General features: G+C 42.7%; 1 protein-coding gene across 2 annotated transcripts in view; it reads right to left on the bottom strand.

The window, feature by feature from the left end:
- Positions 1-16,157, bottom strand: part of COL4A5 (collagen type IV alpha 5 chain) — a 245,222-nt gene that overhangs the window by 25,641 nt on the left and 203,424 nt on the right. For both annotated transcript variants that reach the window (XM_082264454.1, XM_082264453.1), the window contains one exon: positions 6,788-6,921. In XM_082264454.1, the coding sequence (XP_082120580.1) occupies positions 6,788-6,921 (134 nt within the window). The remainder of the gene's footprint in view (positions 1-6,787; positions 6,922-16,157) is intronic.

The raw sequence follows: 16,157 nt of genomic DNA on the forward strand, positions 1-16,157 counted from the left end.
AAGGTGTAGGAATTACAACAGTTTGTATATGTGTCTCCCACTTTTTAAGGGACCAAAAGTAATGGGACAATTGGCTGCTCAGCTGTTCCATGGCCAGGTGTGTGTTATTCCCTCATTATCCCATTTACAAGGGGCAGATAAAAGGTCCCTCAAATTTAAGCTGAAAGTCTGCAGTTAAAACACATCTATATTGTTTCATTTCAAACCCATTGCGGTGGTGTATAAAGCCAAAAAAGATTAGAATTGTGTCGATGTCCCAATATTTATGGACCTGACTGTATATATAATTACTTCCACCACTAATTTAAAAATTAGCAGTCTATACACACTACAACCCCCAAAGCCCCTATTTCATAGTCCATCTCGAGAGCAAGCAAGAGAGAGTGGCTAAGTTCCAACATACAGTGGGACAGTAGGGAACAAATGTAGCCACCCTCTAACAGTAAGTCAGATCACAGCAGGAAAAACAAAGAAATCTAGAGATTTGAAGGAGGCTGAGAGCAGTAGAAGCTAATTTTTAAAATTAGGAATGCATACTTGATTAGAATTTTTTTAAAAGCAGAGTTAACCTTTAAAGTGACACTAAACATTATCCTTTTTTCTCCAAATATAATCAATACACATACACAACAAAACAAGGTAATAACTTTAAAGCAATTGTAAAGTCTCATTTTTTTTTTTCATAGAAAAATAACAAACATGTTATACTTACCTGCTCTGTTGCAGTGGATTTGCACAGGGCAGCCCAGATCCTCCTTTTCTCAGGTCCCTCTTCTGTGTTCCCCCTCCCTCCTGTTCAGTGCCCCACAGCATGCGGCTTGCTATGGGGGCATCTGAACTGAGTCGCAGTTCCCTGTGTCTATTCAGACATGGAGCCCCGACCCCCCCCCCCCGTCCCCTCTCTCTCTTGATCGGCTAGCTAACTTTGATTGACAGCAGCGGCAGCCAATGCTGTGTCTTAGCCAATCAGGAGGGAGAATCTCGGACGGCTGAGACACTCTTGGACATCGCTGGACAGAAAGGGGCCTCAGGTAAGTGTTAGGGGGGCCGAGGGGGGCTGCTGCACACAGAAGCTTTTTTTTCCTAATGCATTGAATGCATTAAGATATAAAACCTTCTGACTTTACAACTCCTTTATTGATCCTGTAATCCATTTTTGATTAAATATATTACTATATTTTTCTGCCTCCCTGTAACATCCTCTGTGAGCTCCTGAACCTCACCTTTTCCCCTTCAACCTTTTGTTTGGAACAAGCAGTTCACGTTTTTTGCAGTTTTGTGCACTGGTCTATGCACACTACAAATCCCACAATCCATAATCTATCTCGGGAGACGCAAGAGAGGGTGACCTACATTTCTACCTATCTGGGATCATAGAGAATAAATGCATACAGCCTCTAACAGAAAACTGGATCACAACAGCAGCAAAATAAAAAGTAAAAGAGTTTGGAGATTTAAAGAGAGCTGAGAATGAAATAAGGTGCTTAGCATCGCAGATGTAACATCTTGCAGAAGATGCAATTTGTTTTTAAACACTTTGGTCCAAAATCTGCTCAACATGGATCCACCAAATGTGTATCACGTCTCCAAAATCATTACAGCCTCTAAGGATCCATTCACACTAGCGCGACTTGTCAGGAGACTTGGTCGCCTGACAAGTCGCAGTAGGTCGCTCGCCATTGAATAGTACAGGACCCGTTCTAATAGGAGCGACACAAGTCGGTCCGACTTAGAAAAAGGGTCCTGTACTACTTTGGGGCGACCTGGAGGCGACTTGCATTGACTTCAATTATATGAAGTCTGTGCAAGTAGCGACTTCCCAGGTCGCCCCATAAAATCCTGTCGCGGCAGTGTGAATGGGCTGTAAAACATGCATTAGCGAGTGATGAAGATACAACAATTGGATGGAACCATGTACCATCGGGTAAGGACCTTAAGGTGTACATACAGTATAGTCAAAATCAGACATTCAGTTGTATTTTCATTATTTCTAGCCTACTGCTATTAATCTGAATTATCTTGGAGTTTGAAAATGTACTTTTTAAAGAATCCCAAACATTTACTTAATGTGCATATAAAACTATATTATCTCATGAACCAGTGTATTTAACAATTATTAAATGTTGATGCAATTAGGCCAACTGTTCGGTAAACTCTTCCTCCTTAAACTCCAACTCCAAAGCTCTAAAACGAAAAACTTTTTGTTTTTGATAGCATGGGGTAGGGTGTTTTTTCTTGTTTTGTGCATCCCCAATAAAGAAATGTCAGCTTAATTCCTAATCTGTTTTTAACATCACAGGGTGACAATGGTACTTGAGGCAAATTCTCCCCAGAGGAGACACAAACAAGAATAAAAGTTCCACAGCAGTTATATCCCTTTACCTTTCTGTCCAGAACTCCAAAATGTTTTCCTAGAGTTGGACTTTTAGGTAGACCTTGCTTGAAATATACCTTTTTTAACACATCTTTTACTGAATTGAATACCGAATAGTGCAAGTGACATTCAGCACAATGTACAGAGTGATCGCTATGTCAACAATACTGTATCTAATACAGAAAGAATGGTAGATAGAAAAGGAAAAGGGTAGGTAGGATGAGAAGGTGGCGGCAAATGGTGCACCTCTTGTGTAAAGCTCATTTAGTTAGGTCTATGAATCAATGGAATGATAAGTGAAGGATTATTAACAGCTATGTTGATTAAACATCACTGAGTTTGCTTAAAGCAACTATTTTATGTTTAGCTGAGGTAGCTAACGTGTGGATAAAAAATTCCTCAGTTTTAAAGAATTGATTCTACATGTGTTTCTTTTTGTAGAGGTGAATGGGATCATTCCTTGTAAAACACAAAAGTTAATATAACCAACAACAGGCATGTACAGTGCACCTGGAAAATATTCACAACGCTTCACTTTTTCAACACTTTATTTTACAGCCTTATTCCAAAATGGATTCAATTCATTATTTTCCTCAAAATTCTACAAACAATACCCCATAATGACAATGTTAAAGAAGTTTGTTTGAAATATTTTCAAATTTAATATAAATGTAAAAACAAAAAAAAATCACATGTACAAAAGTATTCACAGCCTTTGCTCAATACTTTGTTGAAGCACCTTTGGCACCAGTTACAGCCTCAAGTCTTTTTCACTACGATGCTACAAGCTTGGCACACCTATTTTTGGGAAGTTTCTCCCATTTTTCTTTGCAGTACCTCTCAGGCTCCATCAGGTTGAGTGGGGAGCATCGGTGCACTGCCATTTTCAAATCTCTGCAGAGATATTCAATCGGGTCCATGTCTGGGCTTTGGCTGGGCCCCTAAATAACATTCACAGAGTTGTCCTGTAGCCACTCCTTTGGTATCTTGGCTGTGTGCTTAGGGTGGTTGTCCTGTTGGAAGATGAATCTTCGCCCCAGTCTGAGGTCCAGAGCGTTCTGGAGCAGGTTTTCATCAAGGATGTCCTTGAACATTGCTGCATTCATCTTTCCCTCAATCCTAACTAGTCTCCCAATTCCTGCCGCTGAAAAATATCCCCACAGCATAATGCTGCCACCACCATGCTTCACTGTAGGGATGGTATTGGCCAGTTGATGAGCAGTGCCTGGTTTCCTCCTTTAACATTCTTGCCACTGGGGCCAATCTTTGTTTCATCAGACCAGAGCATTTTGTTTATCATGGTCTGAGAGTCCTTCAGGTGCCTTTTGGCAAACTCCAGGTGGGCTTTCATGTGCCTTTTACTGAGGAGTGGCTTCCATCTGGCCACTCTACCATACAGGCCTGATTGGTGGAGTGCTGCAGAGACGGTTGTTCTTCTGGAAGGTTCTCCACAGAGAAAAGCTGGAGCTCTGTCAGAGTGACCATTGGGTTCTTGGGTCATCTCCCTGACTAAGGCCCCCTCCCCTGATCACTCGGTTTGGCTAGGCAGCCCACTCTAGGAAGAGTCCTGGTGGTTACAAACTTCTTCCATTCACAGATAATGGAGTCCTCTGTGCTCATTGGGACCTTCAATGCTGCAGACATTTTTCTGTACCCTTCCCCAGGCCTGTGCCTTGATACAATCCTGTCTCGGAGGTCTACAGACAATTCCTTGGAATTCATGGCTTGGTTTGTGCTCTGACATGCACTGTTAACTGTGAAACCTTAAATAGACAGGTGTGTGCTTTCCAAATCACGTTCAAGCAACTGAATTTACCACAGGTGGACTCCAATCAAGTTGTAGAAACATGTCAAGATGATCAGTGGAAACAGGATGCACCTGAGCTTAATTCTGAGTGTCAGGGCAAAGGCTGTAAATAATTATGTACATGTGATTTTTTTTGTATTTTTAATAAATTTACAAAGATTTCAAACAAACTTCTTTCACTTTGTCCTTATGGGGTATTGTTTGTAGAGTTTTGAGGAAAATAATGAACTTATGTAAAATTCCAAAATGTGGGAAAGGTGAAGTGCTGTTAATACTTTCCGGATGCACTGTAGATGGATTAGTGCAGGATACATTTATTTATTCAATATTACCTTCCTGACAAGCACAGAAAAAAAAGTAATTGTTAACAACTTTTTGACATTTTACTGCCAGGGATTTCCAACACACCAAATTTAGCCCATCCTGGTGTTACAAACAGGTAATTTACTAATTTGGTAGAGGATTATGGGACTATTGATTGGCACAATATTTTATTATGTCATAATTTTAATTTTCATAGCTGTAAAAAAAAAAAACACCAAATCCTAAAATAGAAAGCTTCATTACTTTGGTGTTTTCCCTCCTGTTAGGTCTGTGTTCCCTTCTGGCACTGCATTGCAGGTCCTACCATACTAAATGTTCAAGTTCGTAAGGAGGGCGGTACATATTTATACATTTCACAGTTTTCCATAGTCCCATGTACAGTATCTCACAAAAACTAAGTACACCCCTCACATTTTTGTAAACATTTTATTATATCTTTTCATGTGACAACACTGAAGAACTGACACTTTGCTACAATGTAAATTAGTGAGTGTACAGCTTGTATAACAGTGTAAATTTACTGTCCCCTCAAAAGAACTCAGCCTACAGCCAATTATTGTCTAAATCATTGATAACAAAAGACAGTACACTCCTAAGTTAAAATGTCCAAATTGGACCCAAAGCATCAATATTTTGTGTCACCACCATTATTTTCCAGCACTGCCTTAACCCTCTGGAGTTCACCAGAGCTTCACAGGTTGCCACTGGAGTCCTCTTCCACTTCTCTATGACGACATCACAGATGTTAGAGATCTTGCGTTTCTCCACCTTCAGTTCGAGGAATCCTCACAGATGCTCAATAGGGTTTAGGTCTTGAGACAAGCTTGGCCAGTCCATCACCTTTACCCTCAGCTTCTTTAGCAAGGCAGTCGTCACCTTGGAGGTGTGTTTAGGTTTGTTATCTTGTTGGAATACTGCCCTGCGGCCCAGTCTCTGAAGAGAGGGGATCATGCTTTGCTTCAGTATATCACAGTACAATGAACTGTAGCTCCCCAGTGCTGGTAGAACTTATGCAGCCCCAGACCATGACACTTCCACCACCATGCTTGACTGTAGACAAGACACATTTGCCTTTGTACTCCCCACCTGGTTGCCGCCACACATGCTTGACACCATCTGAACCAAATAAGTTTATTTTGATCTCATCAGACCACAGGACATGGCTCCAGTAATCCATGTCCTTAGTCTCCTTGTCTTCAGCAAACTGTTTTTGGGTGGTCTTGCGCATCATCTTTAGAAGAGGCTTTCTTCTGGGATGACAGCCATGCAGACCAATGTTATGCAGTGTGCAGCGTATGGTCTGAGCACTGACAGGCTGACCCCCCACCCATTCACCCTCTGCAGCAATGCTGGCAGCACTCATACGTCTATTTCCCAAAGACAACCTCTAGATATGATGCTGAACATGTGCACTCAACTTCTTTGGTCAACCACGGCAAGGCCTGTTCTGAGTGGAACCTGTCCTGTTAAACCGCTGTATGGTCTTGGCTACCGTGCTGCAGCTCAGTTTCAGGGTCTTGGCAATCTTCCTATAGCCTAGGCCACCTTTATGTAGAGCAACAATTCTTGTTTTCAGATCCTCAGAGAGTTCTTTGCCATGAGGTGCCATGCTAAACTTCCAGTGACCAATATGACAGAGTGAGAGCGATAACAACAAATTTAACACACCTGCTCCCCATTCACACCTGAGACCTTGTAACACTAACGAGTCACATGATATTAGGGAGGGAAAATGGCTAATTGGGCCCAATTAAGACATTTCCACTATGGGGTGTACTCTCTTTTGTTGCCAGTGGTTTAGACATTATTGTACTAATGAAAGGATATGACTACCCAACATATTAATTTGCCTGTGTGATGTAAACAGACTGCAACAGCAGGAGAACAATCTACACCAGTCTTTTTAAAGCATAGCAGTAAAATGACTTGCAGAAGTTGTAAAGAAAAGCTGTAAATGCACCACCTGCTGGCTGCAAGTGGCAAATATGGAATATTCATATATAATACTTTCCTAGGTAAAGAAATATTTTTAGTCATGAGCAAAATAAGAAATATTTAAAATGTATACAAAACACCACAGAATGTCATTCTGTTGCAGTAATAGCTTTACATTCAGATCTTCTGGAATCCCTGCTAGTTCAGTGACTATAAACAGTGGCTTGTTTAAGGGCAGGCCAGCTCACTATATGTCATGTATAAAAAAGGGACACTGGATGAAGCCTAAGCTCGGTGGGAGGTTTTTTTGAGGAACATGTGTGCAGCAAAACCATAAAGAGGCTTACCGGAACACCTGGGATTCCTGAGTCTCCTTTAGGTCCTGGAAATCCAGGCTGTCCAGGTATACCAGGATTTCCTTTATCTCCTTTGAAGCTTGCACTGCCAGGGGGGCCGCGGGGTCCTTCTGGGCCAGGTGAACCTTTGTAACATTAACAATGAAAAGTTAGACTCACACAAAAGGATTAAAACAGAATTTAATGTGAAGAAATTGGAAGATATGTAAAGCATAAGCTGCTTGTATGTTTTTTTATACTACCTGATCATATTTCATTTCAAATTTAAATTGCTATTTTGTAAGCAAATCGTGATTACTGCTATTAATATAAAAAGTGACTGCTCTCATACCATTGTTTCAGATATGGTCTATGGCTGAAATGCATTAACATTGTCCAGTGGTTTGGTTTACAGCAGTGGCGGCTGGTGCTCATAATTTTTTTTTTTGGGGGGGGGGGGCGCAAACAGAAAAATGTAATAGGCATTGCTTTGCGGCAAAAAATGCTGTAAAAAAATTGCGTGACTTTGAGGTCGCAAAAGTGTGAAAGGGGCCTTCAGTAATTAAGGTATAGTGTGCCCCCTTTCAATGCAGAGAGACCAGCGTGCCCCCTTTCAATGCACAGTGACCAGCGTGCCCCCTATTAATGCACAGTGACCAGCGTGCCCCCTTTCAATGCACAGTGACCAGCGTGCCCCCTTTCAATGCAGTGACCAGTGTATATGCCCCCTTCAATGCAGTGACCAGCGTACATGCCCCCTTCAATGCAGAGATCAGCGTACATGCCCCCAATGCAGAGACCAGCATACATGCCCCGTTCAATGCAGAGATCAGCGTACATACCCCTAATGCAGTGACCAGCGTACATGCCCCCAATGCAGTGACCAGCGTGTGTGCCCCCTTCAATGCAGTGACCAGCATACATGCCCCCAATGTAGTGACCAGCATACATGTCCCCAATGCAGAGATCAGCGTGCGTGCCTCCAATGCAGTGACCAGTATACATGCCCCCAATGCAGTGACCAGTATACATGTCCCCAATGCAGAGATCAGCGTGCGTGCCTCCAATGCAGTGACCAGTATACATGTCCCCAATGCAGAGATCAGCGTGCGTGCCCCCTTACTTACCTGGAGCAGCAGCGGCGGTGATCGGCTCCTCCTCAGTCCCCCGAACGGCTTCTTCTGCGCGGTCCTGGCGCGTCTCCTCCAGTCCTTCCGGTCCCGCCTCTTCCTCGGCCAATGGCATGGGGTTTGCCTTGCGGCCAATCAGGAAGCGCGTATTGGACGTGCTTCCTGATTGGCCAGGAGGAGGAACGGTGTGACAATAGCGAATTTTCATTCGCTATTGTCACACAATGGGTGGGCTCGGGACGCACTGCTCTGCGCCCCGGGTCCACCCTTTGCATCGCCCTATAAGAGCCTCTGGCTCTAATCAGGTGATGAAAAAAAATCCCCATTGAACTCCATGCGTCGGGCGCCCCTGCATGCAGATTAGGGCCCCTGCGCCCCTAACGAGCTGGCCGCCACTGGTTTACAGTGAATTTTAAATACCAGATTACACTATGAAGAGGATCAAAATAAAATGTACTGATGCACTGGATTACAATTGGCAAGTCTATTCTACTATAGTGTGTGTGTGCGCTCACATGTATTGCTGTACTGTAGTACTGCTGTAGCAAATGTTCAGGTAAGGAATGGCACTGCTGAAATCATCTTAGAGTAGAAGTCAAGGCAAAATGTTTTTTTCAGCTTTAATCAGTGTGGTTACCTTTTATGTAGCTAGCATTTTTAATTTTCTATACACAAACCCTCAGGCTCAACCTGGGTAATTGCTCCTATGCTTGTAGTGGTGGCACCAGAATTAAACGGAGGTGATTTTGGTTCTACCTGTGCCACTGAAAGTAAAAGTATTTAGGGACACCCCTACTTACAGAGTACCTCCATGTGTCACACGTTCTGCAAAGAAAATCGCTTCCAAAGGTCATGTGACCACATTATATTTTATCAGCTAGATCCTCTGCAGCCACCTCTTTTGGAATAGGAAGACCAACAGGCTCATGTGGCCTGCTTTTATTAGATATTTTTATTTTACTTATACATTTTTTTTTAAGTAAAGATTTCTAAAGCACTGTGTCTTTAGACTGGTGCATTGACTTCTGCTTTAAGCATTATCCATTAGAGTATAGTATATTATATGGATTGAATCCTGAATAGCCCTGAACAATGCAGCTATTGTAATATAAGTCAGTCTGACCCAGAGACATGTGGTTGCTACTTGTCACTTATTTTATCTCTAGAAACTTTCAATTTTTTTTCTCTTGTTGTTCATGCTTTAGAAACCACAAAACATGTGTTGCTGCATTACTCTATATTACTGATAGAAAAAAATAAATAAAAAATGCACCGATCTGAAATAAGTATTATCTGTCAAAAGTCATGCAGCCAATTTGAGTTTCCAATGAGTCACCCTAAAATGCTTTACTTTGTATCTATTAAATGATGGCAGTAACTACCAGATTGAAATTATTTTGATGCGAATGTTTAGTTCTTTATCAAGGATTTTTTTAAATTGTTCTGCTTAAAAATTGCATTCTTCATTTCAGTCTCTTTACTGGAACATAGAAATTAGAGCGTTTGTATTTACAGTGGGGGGAAATAAGTATTTGATCCCCTGCAGATTTTGTAGTTCTAAACTGGGGTATAGAGGTACTGGAGCACTCAGGGTGGGGCATATCTGTGTTCGGAAGGTGTCATGTATGTGAGCTCAATCCCTGACCCCATAAAGCTGTCTGGTGGGGGGATTCTCCTGCTAAATGTAAACAAAAGCGCCAGTAAGATCGGCAATGTCATTACCCAAATATGCCAATGCCCATATTTGGGATATATATGATGTGTTTTCTTTGCATTTATAAAGTGTTGAAAAAGCTATAAAAAGAATGCTTGATAAATGACCATGAAAGTGTTGCTTTTTTAGTGGGAAGTGCTTAAAGGGGAAGTAATGTCGAAGAAATGATCGACTTGGAGGTGTGGTTAGGTTGTGGTGTGATAGCAGACATTTTGTGAAATCTCAAGATGGATCCGTATAACTTTGATCTTTTTGACACTTGGGCTTGGTCCAGCTCAGCTTTGCTGACACAAAAAGCTTTGCCCCTGGCAATCAAGCGCAATGTCTCTGCTCCTACCTGGCACTGTCAGTATTGCTGGCTGGTTTAATGCTTTTGCCTGCACATAGAAGCGAATTGTGTTACCACACAGCTGCTCTGTACAACCAGAAAGTGACTGTATAGAGAACTGCCCTGTCCTAGTTCTCTATTATTTCCCAGTGAATTCTGGGATACAGAAGCCCCTGCATTTTCTGCCCCAGTGCCCAGTTAACACTTTATAAACACTTTATTAACTTGCTATAAATGCTATAGGTGCTGTTAAGATGTGGTTACAGGGCATTAACCATTGAAATCAATGGGGGTAGCTGACAAGCGGCGATGCCTCATGAAAGCAACATGCTGGCTAATTTTTAACACAACACAATGCAACACTACTGCTCCAGTGTGAACACTTTCTTAGGGCTTGTTCACATGTATGTCAATACCCTGTGTTTATGCAGCATTTATTCAGCATTTTTAAAGCCTCACAATTGCCTGCTATAAATTTTTCAATGACACCTCACAGTGCTGTTCTCACAGGAGTGGCAGCATTGTGTTGTGATGCAAAAGCATCAAGACAGTCAGCAATACTGCCAAGGCACTGAACATTAGAGCCAATGGCAAAGCTTTTTGTGTCAGCAAAGTGGAACTGGACCAAGCCAAGTGTCAAAGAGATTAAAGTATACAAATCCATCTTGCAAAGATTTTACCAAAATGTCTGCTATCACCCCAACCTAACAACACCTCAAATTAGATCATTTCTTCTATATCACTTCCCCTTTAAGCACTTCCCACAAGAAAAGCAACACTACCATGGGCATTAATCAGGAATTTTTGAACCTTATTCAACGCTTCATAAACACATCAAAAATGCTATGGGGGTGTTAATGAGCACTGCTTCATTCTTCATAATCAACACACATGTGAAGAAGCCCTTAGGCCCCTTTCACACTTGCGGACCATTCAGATCCACCTGTCATTTTTCCAGGCGGATCTGAACAGATGCCCCATGCATCTCTATGAGGCAGCGGATGTCAGCGGAGACATGTCCGCTGACATCCGATCCGATCCTGTCCGTCAAACCCGGACGGATGGAAACGCTATTTTCCATCCATCTGGCGGATCGGATCAGATGAGAACGGACAGGCGGTCCATTCTCATCCGATTCCCCCATAGAGGACAGCGGGGATCTGACACAGCCCGGAGACAGAGCTGTCATTCGCCTGCTCAACGGGGATCGTGGATTGATCCCCCGCTGAGAAAAACCGAGTCCGCCGATGGAGCAGCCATGTGTGAAAGGGGCCTTAGTCTGGTTTCACAGAGGATGGATTTGACAGCAAAGCTAATTATATAATTAAATGCACCCTAGCCATCTTCTAATGTCCCAGCACAATACCCAAAGATCTTTGTGTCTGCATAGTTCTTTACATCTCGGTAAGTGAATCCTACATGTGGTGAAATATGAATTTTCTAATACTTGTTTTCCTGAGCACTTGCATAAGAAAGACATGTGAAAAGATTATAAAACAAGGAGCAGTCTGTCAGTCCTCTAAAATGATGCTGTAACAGAAAAGCTTGTATTCAAAATAACTGAATTCATTACCAAACAATTTGTCACTTTATAACTCTGAACAACAGAATTTTCATTTGTAATTCAGACATGGAAGAAGCTTTCAGCGTGTCTAGAGTAAAGTGCCCTAGTCATGTCAGCGTGTGACAGGAGGCACTTCCTCCCAGGGAGAATAAAAGTTAAAGCAAGTCAGTGTGACCATTAAAAAAAGAACCATCACTTCGCATCAGAACAATTCCTGATCTGGGTGTTTCTGCAAAATCTGAATTACACAGTGACCACAATCTGTATTATATGGTGTAACTTTCATTATTTTGTGTTTACACACCATAAGGAATTAAGACATCAATTCATGTGTACAAAAACTGTATAGCATGCAACAAGATGGCATGGGTTAAGAACAAACCTTGAGGACCTGGGAGAGGTTCACCAATGCCCAGTGTTCCGGGTTAAAAAGGTCACACAACATGACACAAAACAAAATCACCGGTTAATACACATCACAAAGAAACATTAACACCAAAAGTTGTTCACAACAGCAGAATTCCATTGTCTTTACATGCATGCAAAATACGGCACTATTGCCCTTAAATGTAAAGGAGGCAGAAAATATAAGGTTATTTCATTCACAATCAACACATTGAACATGATAGCTGGATAAGCATTGATGTCTAATATAAGCCATTCACTGACACCGGTGTAAATTATGAATTCATTTCGGAGCAGAACACTTCTTTCATGGGAAAATTAATTTGCAGACCTTAGGGAAAGCATCCGGTGCTGAAAACAAAACTGACATACATATTTTAATAGGATTCTCAGCCCATATAATGGAGGAGCTGGAATGAGGAAGTGTTTAGTAATGTCATGCATTTTTTATGATATTAACTGTTGTATATCCGGTCACACTGCTAGTAATCATGTTTCTCCGTAGCAAAATAACCAACAGATTTAGTAAGCAAGTATAACATACAAGTTTACGTAAGTTCAATATGTTTCCTGTTAAAGCCCAAGAAGACAGAAGTTATATAAACATTTAACACTAGATCCTTTAAACCAGGAGTCTCAAACTTTTCTAAATAAAGGCCAGTTTATAGTCCTTCAGACTTTAGGGGGGCCAGACTGTGGCCAGCGGGAGTGGAAATTTTCCTGGCATCAGTGGGAGTAAACATTGCCACATTTAGTATTAGGGGGAAGAATAGTGGCCCATTGTTTGTGTCAGTGGAAGAAATGGTGCCCCATTGTTCACGTCAGTTGGCAGAATAGTGTCTCAAATCAGTGGGAGGAATAATGCCCCAAAGGCCAGATAAAATCAAGCAAAGGGCCGCATCAAGCCCCCTGGCCACAGTTTAGAGACAACTGCTTTGAACAGAAGCACCAGCTTGGGCTAGCAATCTGGCAAATTAGGCATTTTCAGAAGAGTTCAGGTGTTTAATATCCTAGTGGGCTGGTCTAGGACAGGATGGGCCGTTTGTTACCACTTAACAGTGTACCCAACCTAAACATCTGGCTCCCAGTATGTCAGCCGTGATAATGGATTAGAACTGAAAAGAATGAGTCTATAAGTCTATAACAAAGAGTACACTATATGTTAAATCAGCTAAATAATGAACTATGGACCAATAGGGATGGCAAATCACTTGCAGCAGCGATCCCCAAAGCAGTACAGAGGGACAAATAACAGGTCAGGTTTTTCATGATTTCTTCAACAAAGTCGCAGGTGACACTTGAAATGAAATGTGGTAATCTTTGTCAAAACTATGCATGTGTCTGTAAGCATGGCGTACCTCGAGCATTTGGCACCCGGGGCGGATCCTATATCTGGCACCCCCTTCCCCCAGATGGGCAAGCAACACACCACACATCGACATGTCATCAAGTGACGTCGCGTGTAGCGGCTCTGCTTCACTGTGGCCCAAGACTCGAAAGAATCCTCTTTCCTCTGCTCCCCCCAGCGGCCAGGTCCCTCCTCCTCTGCAAAAACAGCACCGACTGACCAGAGGCACCAGACAGAAATACATGTAACTGGCAGTGGCACACTTACTATGTGCTACTGCCAGTGGCGTCACTAGGGCTGGTGTCACATGGTGCAGTAAACAATGGTGTCACCCCCCCCCCCCCAAAAAAAAATATTTTCCTGTTTTCTGAAAGTGCGCCAAAAATGCAGCATGCGGGACTTTTGGTGCGCTTTTAGAAAATGCAAAAAGAAAAAAAACGCGCAACCTAATAGAAGTCTATAGGACTGCAGCTATAACTGTGGGTAAAATGTAGGAAGACCCCCCTTTACATTGCACAGCCCCCGTACCTCTGCACCGCTATACATTACAAAGCCCACGTACTTCTGGACCCCTTCACATTACACAGCCCCCATACCTCTGGACTCCTTTACATTACATAGCCCCCATACTTCTGGACCCCTTCACATTACACAGCCCCCCTACCTCTGGAACCCTTCACATTACACAGCCCCCATACCTCTGTACCCCTTTACATTACACAGCCCCCGCACCTCTGGACCCCTTTACATTACACAGCCCCCCCCCCCACACCTATCGACCCTTTTACATTAAACAGCCCCCCCCCCCACAACTCTGGACCCCTTTACATTACACAGCTCCCCCCACACCTCTGAACACTTTTACATTACACAGCCCCTCCATGGGCCCCTTTACATTACACAGCCCCCCGTGGACCCATTTACATTACACAGCACCCAATGGACCCCTTTACATTACGCAACCCCCCCATGGGTCCCTTTACTTTACACAGCCCCCATGGATCCTTTTACATTACACAGCTCCCCCCACACCTCTGAACCCTTTTACATTACACAGCCCCCCCATGGACCCCTTTACATTGCACTGCTAACCCCCCATGGACCCCTTTAAATTACACAGCCCCCCATGGATACCTTAACATTACACAGCCAACCCCCCCCCATGGACCCCTTTAAATTATACAGCCCCCCGATGGAACCCTTTACATTACACAGCCACTCCCAGCTCTCCCTCTTCCTACCCTTTTAGAGCATGCAGGGCGGGAGACACAGGAGGGCGAAGCAGGAGGCACTGAAGCAGAATGGGAGAGAGAGAAACAGCAGTGCTGAATAAACAGTGGGATCTGCCGGAGTTAACTTTTTAAGTTAACAGCAGGTGATTGGTTGCTAGGGGGTCCTAGCAACCAATCACCTGCTCCATAACTTAGAAAGTTAACTCCGGCAGTTCCTGCAGTTTATTCAGTGCTGCTGTTTCTCTCTCTCCCGTTGTGCCTCACTACCCCCTGCTCCACTCTCCTGTGTTAGTGAGCTTAGCAGCCGGACCTGAGTGTCACCCTCTGGCGGGTGTCACCCTGGTGCTCCCTGACGCCCCCCAATGTGTGGAAACCCCCGCCCCCCTGTTTGTACGCCACTGCCTGTAAGTTTAGACACATTACCTGTTAGCAGTTCTTGAGAACTGGATTTAGAAAACACCTGTTTAGGGCATAGGGTCTAAACTAGGGATTTTTACCCAGGAGGAATCTATACCTCCTCTGGGGTATGGGAACCAATTGATAGGACTATTGGACTGGAAAAACAAAAAAGCAATTGAAAAAGAATGATCTACATTACTGAACATGAAATCAAAGTGGGGACTTAAAGTGGATGTAAACCCTCACATATACCCAGTTAAGTGAACCCCCCTCCACATAGTCAGAGGAAGGAAGAAACATGCAGAGCTGTGCTGTGAATAAATCAGCTCTCTGCTAATCTAACTCTATGCACCTACTGGGACACAAATTTCCAGCTGTTTTTTATCTCCTGTTTCAGAGAACTTGTCAGAAGTTACCATGCTGATAACAGAGGACCGGAGCAGCAGACCTAGAGCTTTGGAGAGAGAGATAAGTAAACACTACAGATATATGTGCCCAGGTCAAATTTCATGAATGGGGTTTACATCCACTTTAAGGTCAGTAATTGATCTGCCAATTCAAATTTTGAATGCACCAAAAAAAACACTAGTTTTTGCTTACATAAATATGTAAAATACTTATTATTTCCTTTTCTTCTTAATATTCTGTTCTGTTCCTAGCTATCTACAGAAAAAGAAAAATCTAGATACTGACTTCTTTTGAAGTCATGCTGGTACCTAATAGGTCTGGTAGTGATGGTCATGGTAATTTTGACATTCTGGTAAAGAAGCTATGTGGACATGCTGGGCAGTCTATTGGGGGGAATCTGTAATCATGCAAATCTAACCCTTAAACTGTCAGGGGCAGCACTGAATTTTCTTCCTCTACTGCTGCTCTTGCTTCTATAGTCATTATAAATGTGCTCCCACCAGTATTTTCTCCATTCACTCCTAAGGTACATTAAACAATTAAGGACAGATTACCACCTTCAGCCTAACCCAGAGAGTAGTGGCTGCAAAGACAGACTAAACCATGGTAAGGTATTCAAAGAGGACATGTACACAATGTTATAATATATGATTTGCCTTTTAACTTCCCTGGCGGTATGATTCTTTCCAATTTTAGGTGCTGAAAGCGGTACTATTATTTTACATGTAATTCTTAAGAACGAGCAGCCCAAACCAACTATTTACATATGATTTTTTTTTTACTGTGCGTTCTTCTTTATAATATCTCGAGTATGATAAAGTTTGAAACACAAAATCATAAATTATAATATAATA

Source organism: Pelophylax lessonae (genome assembly GCF_965119305.1).
Source record: "Pelophylax lessonae genome assembly, chromosome: 7".
Lineage (NCBI taxonomy): Eukaryota > Metazoa > Chordata > Amphibia > Anura > Ranidae > Pelophylax > Pelophylax lessonae.